Source organism: Sus scrofa, chromosome 10, assembly GCF_000003025.6.
Source record: "Sus scrofa isolate TJ Tabasco breed Duroc chromosome 10, Sscrofa11.1, whole genome shotgun sequence".
NCBI lineage: Eukaryota > Metazoa > Chordata > Mammalia > Artiodactyla > Suidae > Sus > Sus scrofa.
Genome location: NC_010452.4, coordinates 19,614,979 through 19,630,206, shown reverse-complemented (window position 1 = coordinate 19,630,206; position 15,228 = coordinate 19,614,979). Strand labels below are relative to the sequence as shown.

Genomic DNA, 15,228 nt, shown 5'->3' with positions numbered 1-15,228 from the left:
GGAAAGGATGAGATAAATGGCCTTGTCATTCATGCATTTATTCATCTGATTTATTTCTTCATTTTTTTAAATCAGTAAAATCAGAATAATCATAATACCTTCCTTCTAAGGCGGTGGGGAGGTGTAAATGAAATAAAGCGTGCACAGCGCCCAGCAGAGAGCCAGCCGTGCGGAAGGTACAGGCTGAATCTCAAATCCATCTTCCAGCTTCCCTGTCCACCCTCTTCCCTCCTCCACGAAGATCTAATGAGCAAATGCTACTGCTCAGATTGTCATACACACAGGATATACCATGTTAAGGAAAACTCCCAGTGAAACAACAAAATAATAATAACCTACTACGAAAAATGTTACCATACAGGAGTTCCCTTCGTGGCTCAGTGGTTAATGAACCCAGCTAGGATCCAAGAGGATGTGGGTTCGATCCCTGGCCTCCCTCAGTGGGTTAAGGATCCAGCGTTGCTGTGGCTGTGGTGTAGGCCTGCAGCTGCGGCTCCCATTCAACCCCTAGCCTGGGAAACTCCATATGACGCAGGTGCGGCCCTAAAACCAAAAAAAAAAAAAAAAAAAAGTTACCATACAAATGCAGTGGCAGCTCTCATGTCCTAGCTTTCTCTTTCTTTCTCTGTTTCTTCTTTCTTTCTCTGACCCTGGAATCACTTGGGGTTTCTTAGTGGGGTAAGTCAGCTTTGAGGTGCCACCACCGCCGCCACCGCACCTGAGCAACTTTGTCTTTGGAGAAGCAGTTGTTTGTGACCTTTTGTGTTTGGAGGTAATGTTTAGGGAGGTCATATTGCTGGGAAAGGGGTTGTCATTTGTGTCTCAAGGCTTGGGAAGGGGAGGGTTTTCCTACCGCCTGTGGGAGGGCCTCCAGGGAGGCCAGAAAGTGCCCCCCCTTCCTGGGGAGGGCTGAGCCAGTTGTGCTGGGTTCCTGGACCGCTGGCCAGGGATGGGATGGCTGGGTGTGAGCCTGGAGAAGCGGATACAGGGCCCAGGGAAGCACAGGATGCCCAATGAGTGCCAGGCAGGGGATATGGCGGACGGTCCTCCCCAGACACCAAGGGAGCCTGCACCTGGGGCAGCTGAGAGCGAAACTAAGGAAGCGGCCAGGGAGCACCAGGAGGGAGATTCTGGACTTCTCATTAATCTGGTGTGTGGCTTTGAGCTGGTTTTGTTCATTTGTAAGAAACAAAATAGCTATCAGCCTCTGGCAGGCTGAATCTGCAAAGAAACTATACTGGTCACGCAGGCATGAAGGCCATGGGGACAAGCTACAGCAGAGTCTCTCCTCCTGCCATCTCTGTCACACCAGGCATCCTGCCTACGACACCATGTCTTCCACAGACTCTCATTCATCCATTTGCTTTATGAACAAGTCATGGTTGTTGTCTCATCTCACTCCTTGTTCTGGAACCTTCCATCCCCCACCTTGGCCTGGTCCACTGAGGTAAGGGCAAATTCTCCATCTGGCTGAGACCTACTCTCTCACTCTCTCTCTCTCTCTCTCTCTTTTTTTTTTTTTGCTTTTTAGGGCCACAACCGAAGCATATGGATGGAAGTTCCCAGGTAAGGGGTCCAACCGGAGCTACAGCTGCTGGCCACAGTCACAGGCACAGCAATGCTGGATCCATGTCGTGTCTGTGACCACAGCTCATGGCAACGCTGGATCCTGAACCCGCTACATCAAACCTGCATCCTCAGGGATACTAGTCAGATTCATTTCTGCTGCTCCACAACAGGAACTCCTCAGATCTACTCTTATGCTTCTAGTCTTAAATCTCCATCTCATCTTTTTGGACTTCACTCCCCAGCCAGAACTCACAGGCTCTTCTCAAATCTTCCAACGAAATCCACTGAGCTGGCTTTTCTGTGCCTCTACTCGGGTCGTTCCTTCTGCTTGAAATGCCCTCAGCCCCCTTGCACACCCACTGCCTGTGCACAGTCCTCCAAACTCTCTTAAGCCCAGTTGTTCAACAGAAACCTCAGTGACATCAAGGCTGCGGGGTCAGAGTTCCCACTGTGGCGCAACAGGATCCATGGCATCTTGGGAGAGTCCTTGCAGGTTCAACACCCCCCACCCCCACCCCGGCACAGTGGGTTAAGGATCTGCCCATGGCCGCAGGTGCAGCTTAGGTTGCAGCTGTGGCTCGGATCTGATTCCTGGCCAGTGAGCTCCATATGCCGTGGTGCGGCAAAACAAAAACAAAAACAAAACAGAACCAAAAAACCAAGCCTCGAGGTCTGCAGGAAGAGAAGGGTCTCTTCCCCCCAGGCTCTAATGACCAGATGGGTCGGCTTGTCCATCATGAAAGCTGTGAGCTGGAAGAACAAAGGACAAGGAAAACCAGGGGGGAACACCAACCACCCCCTCTCCCCTGCTGCTAGCGGCCCGGCACACTCTCCTCTGGTACAGGTCCTTGTGGTACTCAGGATCCCCAGGCGCAAGCCCAGGTGGCCTGGAGGCCCCGCCCTCCTTGAGGCCCCGCCCACCTGGGCGTCCTCCTTGTGGCCCCGCCCACACTGAGCCTGCGCAGCCTGGACCCCGCCCTGGAATGAATCACGTGAGTCCTGTTTGGTCAGCCGCCTGGGGGCTTCTTAGTGTCTGATATCTGTGGTCGTGTGAGCTGGCTTTTTGGTGTGTGGACGGGGGGGAGGGGCTTTTTACCAACCACTTTGACACTTGGGTGGGCCTCTAGTCCATCTAAAGCGCTTGGGTATCTCATCGGCAAAGGAGGAGTTTGTTGCCAGATGGGGCGTTGGTTGCTGGGACGGATGGGGGGTGGGGGTGGTGTCAACTTTCTGTTTGGTGCCCAGGCAGGGCTAGTGCACACACTGTTTATCTTTAGGCTTTTCCTCTTCCTCAGCCATGCTGTCCTCGCACTCCGTCTTTTGTCTTTTTAGGGCTCTGTTACAGCATATGGAGGTTCCCAGGCTAGGGGTCATGTCAGAGCTGCAGCTGCTGGCCTAGGACACAGCCACAGCAATGCAGGCTCTGAGCCACGTCTGTGACCTACACCACAGCCTATGGTAACACTGGATCCTTAGCCCACTGATCGAAACCTGGGATCAAACTGGATCAAACCTAGTCCTCATGGATACTCTGTCAGGTTCTTAACCTACTGAGCTACAACAGGAACTCTGTTGTGTGAATAGTTTCGTTTGTGTTATATTTTAGATTCCAAATATAAGTGGTAAAATATATCTGTCTTTTTCTGTCTGGCTTACTTCACATAGTGTGAAAATCCCTAGGTCCATTCTTATAGCTGTAAATAGCGTTGTTTTGCTCCTTTTTTTTTTTTTGGCTTTTTAGGGCTGCACCTGAGGCATATGGAGGTTCCCAGTCTAGGGGTCAAATTGGAGCTGTAACCACTGGCCTATACCACAGCCAGAGCAACACCAGATCCGAGCCACGTCTGACCTACATCGCAGCTCACGGCAGCACCAGGTCCTTAACCCACTGATTGAGGCCAGGAATCAAACCTGTGTCCTCATGGATGCCAGTCAGATTTGTTTCCGCTGAGCCAAGACAGGAACTTTTAGTTCTTTTTTATGGCTGAGTAATATTCCATCATGTGTATGTACCACATCTTCTTAATCCATTCATCTATCAGTGGACATTTAGGTTGTTTCCATGACTTGGCTATTGTGAATAATGCTTCTATGAACACAGGAGTGCATGTATCTTTTTGAATTATAGTTTAGTCTGGATATATGCCCAGGAATGGGATGGCTAGATCATATGGTAATTCTATTTTTAGTTTTTTTGAGGAAACCTCCAAACTGGAAGATGTGTGTTTTTATGGCACTCAGTAGTTCATTTATTCATAAACATTCATAATATATATATTTTGAGCCTTTATTTTAAAGTTTAAAGATAAGAAAGAGAGGGTGCCTGTCCTGATGGCACTTACCCTCCAGAGACAGGAAAATATTAAATCTGCAATGTGATGGCTGGGGGCGGCAGGTGGTGGCAGAATTTACAAGGCTGATAAGGGGGAGGAATGACAAGTTGATTGGAAGAGGCTAGTATCAGGGGAACCCCCCCAAAGAAAAGTGGGGGTAAAGTGAAAGAGTGAACAACTCAGGGAGAGCCTTGGGGATGGGCCCTCGGGGAGTCTTCGCTTTGTTCTAGGTGTGGTGGGCAGCGGGGGGCGTGGGCTCCTGTACCAGTTTTGTCAGAACAAATGCAAAGAGGATGCTCTAAAGGATGCTCCGCCCCCTCCTGCAGAGCACAAGGGGCGCTGAGGTCCCCCCAGAAGAGGGCAGCGCTCCAGGCTGATTCAACCCCTCATCCTGCTTCCTGGAGTAGCATCCTCACCTGTTCCAATCAGAGTTCAGCAGCCACCTGAATCGGCGGCGGGGGTGGGGTGGGGTGCGGAGCTGAGGCTTGTTCCCCAGTGACGCTGTTGCAAAGATTATGAAGCAAGAAGCACCGAGGGCACGCCGAGCAGGGGGAGGGAAGGAGCAGCCTCGTTATCATCACTGCCATTTGTCATCACTGGAAGTATTTATTAAGCACCTAATTGAGCCTCATCCTCGGCTTGGGTTTCATTTTACTTTTCAGAGCTCTTAAGGACTAAACAATGTGCAAACAAGCAAAACACATATCCACAGAAGGCGAGTCATTTGTATCTCTGAATTTTCCTTTTCTCCCTGCTCCGCTTTCTCTTCCAAGTGGTTTCTGGCTCACAACCCTGAGTGTCATTACACATGATTGGAACGTGCCCACGGCTGTCCCGGGCTGGGGCCAACCTCCTGGAGAGATGGCCAACTCGCATCTGTCCCCGTCCCTCCAACACACAAACACACACCACACACAGACAGACACTGCACACACCATACAACACTTACACACCACACACACACACTCTCACACACACACTGCACACACCCAGACACACATTCCACACACCACACACACACACACACACCCTCACACAGAGACACACCCCCACATAGACACAGACACACCCTTACACACCACACACCACATGCACACACATACATAGATGCACAGATGCACACCACACATACAGACACACACACACACCACACACACACATCCCCACACAGACACAGACACCCCTCACACACCATACATACAGACACACATATACACAACACCCCCCACACAGACACACACACTGCACACTCCACACACAGACACACAGACACACACAGACGACCCAACCCAGCAAGCTCACCACACACGCACATTCTACAAATGCCTGGAGGTGTCTGGGGAGGGTGTTGTGTGGAAAAACTGAGCCCTTAGAGCCCCAGTGGAGCCCAGAAGTGGAGGAAAAAGAGCAGGAAAAGCAAGAGAGCTGAGGGCAGCCAACCGAGTGAGCAGAAGCCCAGCCGGGCTGCCCCCACTGGACCCACCTGGGCCCCCCATCTCCCCACATCACTGCACCCCAAAGAGGAGAGCGCTGACCTGTGACCTGCTCTGTCTCACTGTGTCTGGTCCAAACCCAGCAAGGGGCAGGGGTCAAAGGTAAGCATGTGGGTGCGGCCACTGGCCCCTGCCCCTGGGGGCAGATGGGGTCAGGCCCCAGCGCCAGCCCTCTGTCTCTCTGGGGGGCAGGGCTCCCCTCCAGCCCAGCACTGGGATGTGGGTGCCTGCTCCCTCCCTCTGTGGCTGAGGACTGACCTTCCCTCCCTGGAACGGAGGCCGGGTTGGGGGATGGAAGCAGGCCAGTCACGCTCTGCTCTGGTTGACCTGCATTTTTCTAGACCTGCATTTTGCCGGCAAAGGAATCCCCCCTGTATCCTGCCTGGTCCTGGAAGGCTCGCCTTGTGATGTGGGGACAAAGCCCCGACTGTGAGTAAACTTGTATGCTGCCTTGTTTTTCCTTTTTGTATGAGGACCCCCCCCGGGAGTCCGGGGCCCACCCTGGCCTCCTGCTCTTCTGTCTTGCAAGAGTTTCAGGGGTGGGGGTGGGACCTCTGGAGGGGGGGGCAGTCAGATCCCAGGGCACCTGGGGGAGATGCAGGTTTGGGACTTTGGTGGGAACAGGGTGACTCTGGAGGCCCAGGGGTGTCATTCTGATCGTACCCCTGGGCCTCCAGGTGGAAGACACGTCCTCTTCCCTTCCTCCTCCTCCCTGTCTCCCCACCCCCTCAGGACCCCCCCTTTCTCTGTCTCCATCTTCCCCGTTTCTTCCCTTCCTCCTCCTCCCTTCCAGCCCCACCTCCTCTTGTCAATCAAAATCATGTGCCGGGTCCTGTTTCTGGTGCAGCCCTAGGTACATGCACTGTAAGATGGGAGATGGGCAGCGGACAAGGAGGTTAAGTTCATGGTCATGGGCACAGAGAAGGGCTGTGAAGAAGAGGAAGCAGGGAGAGGACATGTTGGGAGAGGGGTGCCGTCACCTAGGGTGGTCAGGGAGGACCCCTCCAGGAGGGGACCATGGGTAAGACGTGGGTGATGAGAAGGAGGCCACCCTGTGGGGATCTGGGGGAAGAAGAGCCAGACAGAGTCCCTGAGGTGGAACCAGGCTGGAAGGACAGAAAGGAACCAGAGGGAAGGGAGAGGTTGGAGGAGGACCGGGATGGAGAGCGGGCAGGACAGGAGCAGGGAGGGCCAGCCAGCCCAGGAGGGTGCACTTGGGGCCTGATGGGAGCTTGGGGAAGCAGAGATGTGATTCCTGACACAGGGACTGTAGGAAGGCAGGGGTGGAGGCTAAGGGACAGTGGCTGGTCTTGGGTAGCAGCAGCAGCAACCGTGAGAAGTGATCAAATCTGGGGTAGATATGGGAGGTATATACTCTGGGACGAGTACAGATTTGGGAGGAGTGGTCGGATTTGGGAGGTATGGACACTGGGATGCACAGTGAACTGATGTGGGTGAGAACAGAGGGACAGGAAGGAAGCCCTCTAAGTGTTGAGTTGCTGGAGGATGCGTTTCGCGGAGATACGGACCTCTTGGGATGGAGGGGGCAGAATCTAATAGGAGGTGGGGGAGGCTCAGTGGTTCAGCTCGGCCATCTCAGGTATTGGGGTAGGCATCTGAGTAGAGATGTTGAGAAGGCAACAGCTCTGTGGCTTTGGAGTTCAGGGGTGATATCAGGGGTATACACTTGGGAGTCACCAGGATAAAGATGGAATTTAAAGCCACAACATTGGCTGAGCTCCTTAGGAGGAACCTGGGGGTAAAGAAGAGAAGAAGGCCAGGAATAGAGTTCCAGGGATCCTTAAGATTTAGAGGTCTAGGGGCAGTGGGGAGGGGGCATCAAAAAGAAGACTTAGGATGGGCAGGAAATGAGATGGGAGTTGAGTGCAAGGACATGGGCGTGTCAGTTATTGCTGTGTAACAAATAAGCCCCAAATCTCCATGATTTACTGTAATAAGCTTTATTTAACCTCAAGCCTGGGGGTCAGTGGGGCCCAGATCTTCCATGTTGGCTCAGCAAGGGCCATTCCATTGGGTTGCCCATGTCTCTTACCATCCTCCTGGCACAGTGGCCTTCTCTTCTTGGTGGTGGCAGAGGTGCAGAGAGCAAGCCCAATCACGCAAGCACTTGTCCCGCCTTTGGTCACGTCACACTGCCTAACCTTCCATTGGCTGAAGCAAGGCACGGGGTAGAAATTAAAGTCAAGGCACCAGAAAATACACACCCTCTCTTTGGTGGAAGGAGCTGCAGAATCACATGGCGAGGTTTGCATCCCCAGAGGGGTGATGCCTCAGCCAGGAGTGTAACCTGCCACAAAGATTGGGAGGAAATTGTTTCCAGGAAGACTGAGTGGCCAGCCTGGCCAAACTCCCCTGAGACGTCAAGGAAGATGAAGACAAAGACTTGACCATGGCATTGGACCAGACGGTGGCTGATGACAGTTGCAGCAGAGTCTGGGGACGAGAGGATCCCTGAGGCAGACCAGTGAAGACAGGATGGACAACCCGGAGACAGGGACACAGAGCAGGCTGTTAAGTGCTGCTGCTGTGAGGGGACGGGGTGGGGGGCGGAGCTGGGGGAGAAGGAAGAGGGGTGTGGGATGTGAGGTCCGTCTGGAGGGGGTCAGGGTCCAGGATGGGTTCTTTCCACCTTTTTGCTGCCTCCTTGATCCCAAGAGTCAAACTAAACATCAACACTGATACTACCGAGGCCATTCTAAGCTGTAGTTCAGTACCGTGGATTGATTGGGTTTCTGAACACAGACCACTAATGGCAGCATTGTTCTCAGGGGAAATTGTGTCCTAAGTCACCAACAGCCAGCTTTAAAAAAACCTTTCTGTTTGGGCGTGTAGTGTGTGTACTAACACCCATCTGTAAAGCACACACCCTAAAAGTCCTGGTTGGAGCCCAAGTTGTACCTCTAGTGGAGATCAGACTCTCCAGGCATTTTTTTGTTGTTGTTGTTTTTGGCTACCCCACAGCATATGCCAATCCTGAGCCAGGGATCCAAGCCACAGTTGCTGCCTACACCACAGCCACGCCACACCAGATCCTTGCCAGGCCAGGGGTAGAACCTACATTTCAGGGATCCAGAGATGCCACCCATCCCATTGCACCATAGTGGGAACTCCTTTCCGGGGGTGTGTCTGATGGGGGGGGAGTGACTGTATGTGACAGCTGATTTGTTTGGAAGTAGGGAGCCTGCAGCGGGAGGAAGAGGATGAGGAAGACACAGAGGAGAATGGTGACTGTCTTGGAGAGCCAGCCTTCCGCCCAGGGCTCAGGAGCTTGTTTGTGCCTGAGCTGCGGGGAGGGGACTGCAGGGGTAGCCTCTGCAACACAGGGCAGGCTCCTTTGGGCCCTGTGGGGGGCAGGGGTGGGGACACAGAGTTGGGGAGAGGTTGGAAGCAGGGATGCTCACCACAGGCTAGTGCAGGACAGAAGAACCTGCCGTGGAGGGATTGTAGCCAATGGATGGATTCAGGGGAGGCTCCCGGATGTAATGGATGGAAGAGAGAGGACCTGGCTTGAGAAAGTGGGGGTGGGAGGCAATGACCTTTGCCTTTGAAAGGACACGGCACCGATATTTGGGGCCCTAGACTGGCTTGCCCCCACGGCCCATGCATCGCACCCTCTCTGCACCCAGTTCAGGTGTGCTGGGTATGGTGGAGTGTGGCTGACGTGTCATCTCAGTGTCAGAAGATCTGGGTGTCCTCAGGCACCACTCACTCTGACCAGGCCTCAATTTACCCATCTGTGAAATGGGCGCCATTAGATGTTATGGTGTGGAAGCTCTTTGTAAGCAATAACACACACACGTACATATACATATGTACATAGGTGTCAATGCATCTCTGTAACCACATCTGGATCTGTGTGAATTCATACAGAGCTCAACTTGCAGAAATGGTCCAAATTTCTCACCTTTCATCCCATTTATTACGCACAGATATCCCAGAGCTGGCCATGGCTCCAGGCTAACTCTCTCCTATTTTTCTCTCCATCAATTCTCCTTTAAAAATTCCCGGAGTTCCCAGTGTGGCTCAGCAGATTAAGAACCCGACTAGTAGCCATGAGGAGGTGGGTTCCATCCCTGGCCTTGCTCAGTGCGTTAAGGATACAGTGTTGCCATGAGCTGTGGTGTAGGTCGCAGCTTCAGCTTGGATCTGGCGTTGCTGTGGCTGTGGTGTAGGCCGGCAGGTGCAGCTCTGATTTGACCCCTAGCCTGGGAACCTCCATATGCCACGGCCCTGAAAATGCAAAAAACAAACCAAACCCAATAAAACCCACTACAGACTCCAGAGGAAGCCATACCCTCTGCTTAGAGGGTCCCCTGGCCTCACAGCCATCGAATGAACCCCCACTCAGCCTTTAAGACCCCAACTCAAATGTTAAGTTTCTCTGTAGCATTTCCGGAGTCTGTCTTGTGGTCTTTCCTTACACCCTCCAAACTTTCAGAGCTCTTGTGCCATCCCGTGGGACTGTCATGTTTAATTCTGGGCTACAGATATTGTGTATGTGGTTTATTTATTTTTTCTGTTTATTTTATTATTATTATTAAATGAATTTATCACATCTATAGTTGTATAATGATCATCACAATCCAATGTCACAGGATTTCCATCCCACAACCCAAGCACATCCCCCCACCCCCCAAACTGTCTCCTCCAGAGACCTTAACTTTTTCAATGTCTGTGAGTCAGCGTCTGTTCTGCAAAGAAGTTCCGTCTGTCCTTTTTTCAGATTCCACATGTCAGTGACAGCATTTGATGTTGGTGTCTCATTGTATGGCTGACTTCACTTAGCATGATAATTTCTAGGTCCATCCATGTTGCTAAAAATGCTGTTATTTCATTCCTTTTAATGGCTGAGTAATATTCCATTGTGTATATGTACCACATCTTCTGGATCCACTCCTCTGTCGATGGACATTGAGGTTGTTTCCATGTCTTGGCTATTGCAAATAGTGCTGCAATGAACATTGGAGTACACGTGTCTTTGCGAGTCATGGTTTTCTCTGGATAGATGCCCAGGAGTGGGATTGTGTGTGTAGTTTAAATCTGCACCAAGTGCATGAAACACGAATGACTCATTTATTTCACAAACACCGATGTACCAGAGCCTGTGTCCCTGTCACGATGCCTACATGTTGGGATCCAAATTTGAGTAAAAACAATCCCTGCCCTCAAAGGGTTTCCAGTCTGGGGAGGAGTCCAGACAGACAGTCCATGACCTTCAGGAGCCTGCAGGGTTCTAGGCTGAGTCAGGCCCCCCACGTAGCTACCGTAGCCTGCAGCTGTGGAGTGGATGTTGTTTAGAGTCTGTGTGGTCCAAAGCCAGAGATGCCAGGCAGGCGTGGATCTGTTTGAGTCAACAAAGGGCCTCTGGCTGGGGGCCCTTGGGTTCAGGACCTTTCCCAAGGGTCCAGCCTCTCTTCCAGCTTCTCCCACACGCAGCTCAATTGTCCTCACTTTCCTTATGTGTTCACTATTTTATCTCCATAAATCCTCACACTGTGTTGGGCTCTGCCTTCAATGCCGGACCAGCCTGGTGCATCACGTGGCTTGACATGAGGGCGACTCAGAGCCCAATAAATCACCCTGTGCTCCCCAGCTTGTGGCCTGATGACTCTCTTCCTCTGCTTCCCTTGGCGTTGTCTTCATTAGGAAAACCCACTTTAAACCAACCCCGGGGGGAGGATGGGGCCAGGGTGGGCTAAGGTACGGGGACAGACTAGGGAGGGGCAGAGCTAGACACCAGATTCCTAACCTCCCTCCCTTCCCTCCCTCTCCTTCCTTCGTCTTTCCTTCCTTTTCCTCCCTTCCTTCCTCTTTTCCTCTTCCTTCTCTCCTCCTTCCTTCTTTCCCTCTCCTTCCTTTCTCCTTCCTTCCCACCTCCCTCTCCTTCCTTCTTCCCTCCTTCCTTTCTCTTCCTCCTTTCCTTCCTTCCCCCTTCCTCCTTCCTTCCTCCCTCGTCCTTCCATTCTATTTTAGCAATTCTTTATTAAGCACACAATCCACAGCACTCTGAGTACACCTTCAATGCCAGGTATCAAGTACCTGAGTTTGCGTATTCTATCCTTATGTATATGCACCCTCTCAACGTCAGTAGTCAGTGCCTTCTCTGCTACAGAATCAGTGAGCTCTGATCAACCATGAACACCTCAGCTCAGCACGAGTTGGTCAATCCGATAAACCCTGGCACACTTGGAGCTGCTGAGGGGCTGGGGCACTCGGTGGAGGCTGGTGACTGGGAGGAAGCTGGGTGACTCTGCAGAGGGTGGGCTTAGGCGGGTCAGCACAGAGGGGATCTCTGGTCAGTAAGAAATGAAGAGGCGTTCCCTTCGTGGGTCATTGGTAACAACCCCAACTAGTGTCCACGAGGACGCGGGTTCAATCCCTGGCCCTGATCAGTGGGTTAAGGATCTGGCATTGCCGTGAGCTATGGTGTAGGTCACAGATGCGGCTTGGATCTGGCGTTGCTGTGGCTGCGGTGTAGGCCAGCAGCTGCAGCTCTGATTCGACCCCTACCCTGGGAACCTCTATAAGAAATGACATGAAGGGTTTTGACTTCCAGTAGACCAAAAAGGGGCTCTGAAAACATGTATTGCACCCTCTCTAGTACTGCTAGGAATGACCAAATTATGTCCACAGGAGCCTGGGCAAGCGCTTTACTTCTTTGGGCCCAGTTTTCCTAGTTCTACTATGAGGAACGTTGCCATTATACTGCCGAAGCAATTGATCCTATGAGAATAGCTACAGACGATGCACAAGACTCAACTACAGGTCATGTCACAGCACTGCTTATAAAGGCAAAATATCAAAGGGTCCAACAATACTGGGAAAGGAGCCAATTCCATGATAATGTTTCACACAGTGGAACATCCCTAGAGTAGACAGCAATGTCGTCTGTATATTTAAGTTTTTATTTTTTAATTGAGGTGTAGTTGGTTTGCAGGGACTCAGGTGCACAGCAAAGTGATGCAGACATACTTATGCTTTGGCAGATTCTTTTCCATCATAGGTTATTACGAGAAATTACAAGATATTGAATACAGTTCCCTGGGCTCTACAGTAGATCCTTGTTGTTTATCTAAGCGAAGTAGTGTGTATCTCTTAATTGCAAATTCCCAATTAATCCTCCCTCCCTATAAATTTGTTTTATGTTTCGAATTGGAGCTACAGCTGCCGCCCTACACCATAGCCACAGCAATGCCAGATCCGAGCCACATTTGCGACCTACACCACAGCTAGCGGCAACACCGGATCCTTAAGCTGATTGAAGCCAGGGATCGAACCCACATCCTCATGGATCCTAGTCGGGTTCATTCACCACCGAGCTGCCATGGGAACTCCCTAAATTTGTTTTCAAGATCTGTTTCTGTTTTGTAAATATGTTCGCTTGTATCCTGTTTCAAGATTCCACATAAAAGTGATATCATATGATATTTGTCTTTCTCTGTCTGACTTACTTCACTTGGTAGGATAATCGCTAGGTCCATCCATTCAAATGTAGTCTTTGGAATCAAGTAGCAGTTTCTCTATCCATATATGTCTGTCCATCCCCTGTCTCTCTGTCCATCTATCTACCCCATCAAGACAGGGAGACATAGAGACATTGCACTGCATAGCATAAGCTTAAAACGCTTATAAACAAATATATAGTATATGTACCACATAGAGAGTATATTTCCATTTTGTTTACAGATGTAAGCTTGTCAGTGTGATTATATATAAGGAAAAAAGAACTCGAAAGAGTGATAGTGCATTTGAAAGGATAAACAGAATGTTCATAGGCTTAGTTTTCAATGGTAGGGATAAGGATTATTTTGATTTGCTCTTATTGTTTATCTGCATTTTCTAAGTTTTTCTACAAGGAGTATGGCTATTATGTAATAAGACATTAAAATTAAACACTGGTAAACTTGGAGTTCCCGTTGTTGCTCAGTGGAAATGAATCTGATTGTATCCACGAGGATGCAGCTTCAATCCCCAGCCTCTATCAGTGGGTTATGCACTGCCATGAGCTGTGGTGTAGGTTGCAGATGCGGCTTGGATCTGGCATTGCTGTGGCTGTGGTGCAGGCCAGCAGCTGTAGCTCTGATTTGACCCCTAGCCTGGGAACCTCCATATGCCGCAGGTGCAGCCCCCCCAAAATTGATGAACTTGTAAACCAATATTAATAGAACCATTATTCATAACAGCAGTGTCTATCCACAGATGAATGGAAAACAAAATGTGATACATCCATGCAATGTATGTGATTCACCTGAAAAAGGAGTGAATTCTGACACTGCTACAACATGGATGATCCTTGAAGACATTATGCTGAGTGAAATAAGCCAGATACATCATGTTGCATGATTCTGCTGATATGAGGTACATGGAACCGCTGAAAACGTAGAGACAGGAGAAGGATGAAAGGAGAAGGGTGGTTGCTAGAGGCTGGGGGAGAAGGGCATGGGGAGTTTTTGCCTAATGGGTACAAAGTTTCTCTTTGGGATGATGAAAAAAAAATTTTTTTTTTTTAGGATGGCACCCACAGCATATGGAAATTCCCAGGCTAAGGGTCGAATCAGAGTTGTAGTCGCCAGCCTACACCACAGCCACAGCAACACCAGATCCAAGCTGCATCTTTGACCCACACCACAGCTCCCAGCAATGCCCAATCCTTAACCCACTGAGCGAGGCCAGGGATCGAACCTGCGTCCTCATGGATGCCAGTCAGATTCATTTCTGCTGAGCCATGACAGGAACTCTGGGATGATGAAAAGGTTTTGGAGATGGATGGCGTTGACGGTCACATAACATGTGAGTGTATTTCATCCTACTAAGTGGCACATACTTAGAAATGGTTCAAATGGTAGACCTCATGCTTATGTCTTTTGCACCAAGAAACAAATAAATAATCAAGTGATCGAATGATAAAATAAAATGAGGAAGCTCCACCAGGAGCTTCCCAATGGCCCTTCCACAAATCTCCCCACCTCCGATTGGAGAGGGTGAAGAGCTGCCACCTCTCATGCCCTGGCACCTGGCGGGTGGCTGGCGGGATTCCCAGCGCCCACCCTCATGATCAGAGACATGAGGCCTCAGCCCCCTGCAGGAAACCGGGGCTCTGGCTGCTCTGTGAGGCAGCCTGGAAGCTGGCGCAGAAGTGGGGACACTGTTTTCACAAGGCTAATTAACCAAATGTGTTTTCCTCGCATGCGGCTGTGTTTTCACATTAGGCTTTGCAGCAAAGAGGATATTAAAGCTAATTAGACTCACAGCTTTGGACAGAGAGCTCTGAGTAGCTGATAAGTTACGTCTTAGCGAGGCATACTAGTTACTGTTCGTTTTGTCCTCTGTCTGAAGTCACTCATCTCTGCAGCCCAGCGGACACCAAGGCTCCACGGCGAAAAGACTTGCAGAGCTCACTGGAGAGGTAATTCTAGAAACATTTCTTCCTGCCTCAGAAAGACTTACTAAGGTTGGAGTTCCTGTCGTGGCTCAGCAGTAACAAACCCAACTAATATCCATGAGGATGAGGGTTCGATCCCTGGCTGTGCTCAGTGGGTTAAGGATCTGGCGTTCTGGTGAGCTGTGCTGCAGGTTGCAGACAAGGCTCAGATCCTGTGTTGGTGTGGCTGTGGTTTAGGCCGGCAGCTGCAGGTCCAACTTGCCCCTTAGCCTAGAAACTTCCATATGCTGCAAGTTAGGCTCTGAAAATAGAAAGAGAGAGAGAGAGAGAGAAAGAGAAAGAAAGAGAGAGAGAAAGAAAGAAGGAAAGAAAGAAAGAAAGAGAGAAAGAAAGAAAGAAAGAAAGAAAGAAAGAAAGAAAGAAAGAAAGA

General features: G+C 50.6%; 1 protein-coding gene across 1 annotated transcript in view; it reads left to right on the top strand.

Moving 5' to 3' along the window:
* Window positions 1-7,933, top strand: part of CAPN8 (calpain 8) — a 109,833-nt gene extending 101,900 nt beyond the window's left edge. The window contains exon 21 of the mRNA XM_021064475.1: window positions 5,737-7,933. Within this exon, the coding sequence (XP_020920134.1) occupies window positions 5,737-5,832 (96 nt within the window). The 3' untranslated portion in view covers window positions 5,833-7,933. The remainder of the gene's footprint in view (window positions 1-5,736) is intronic.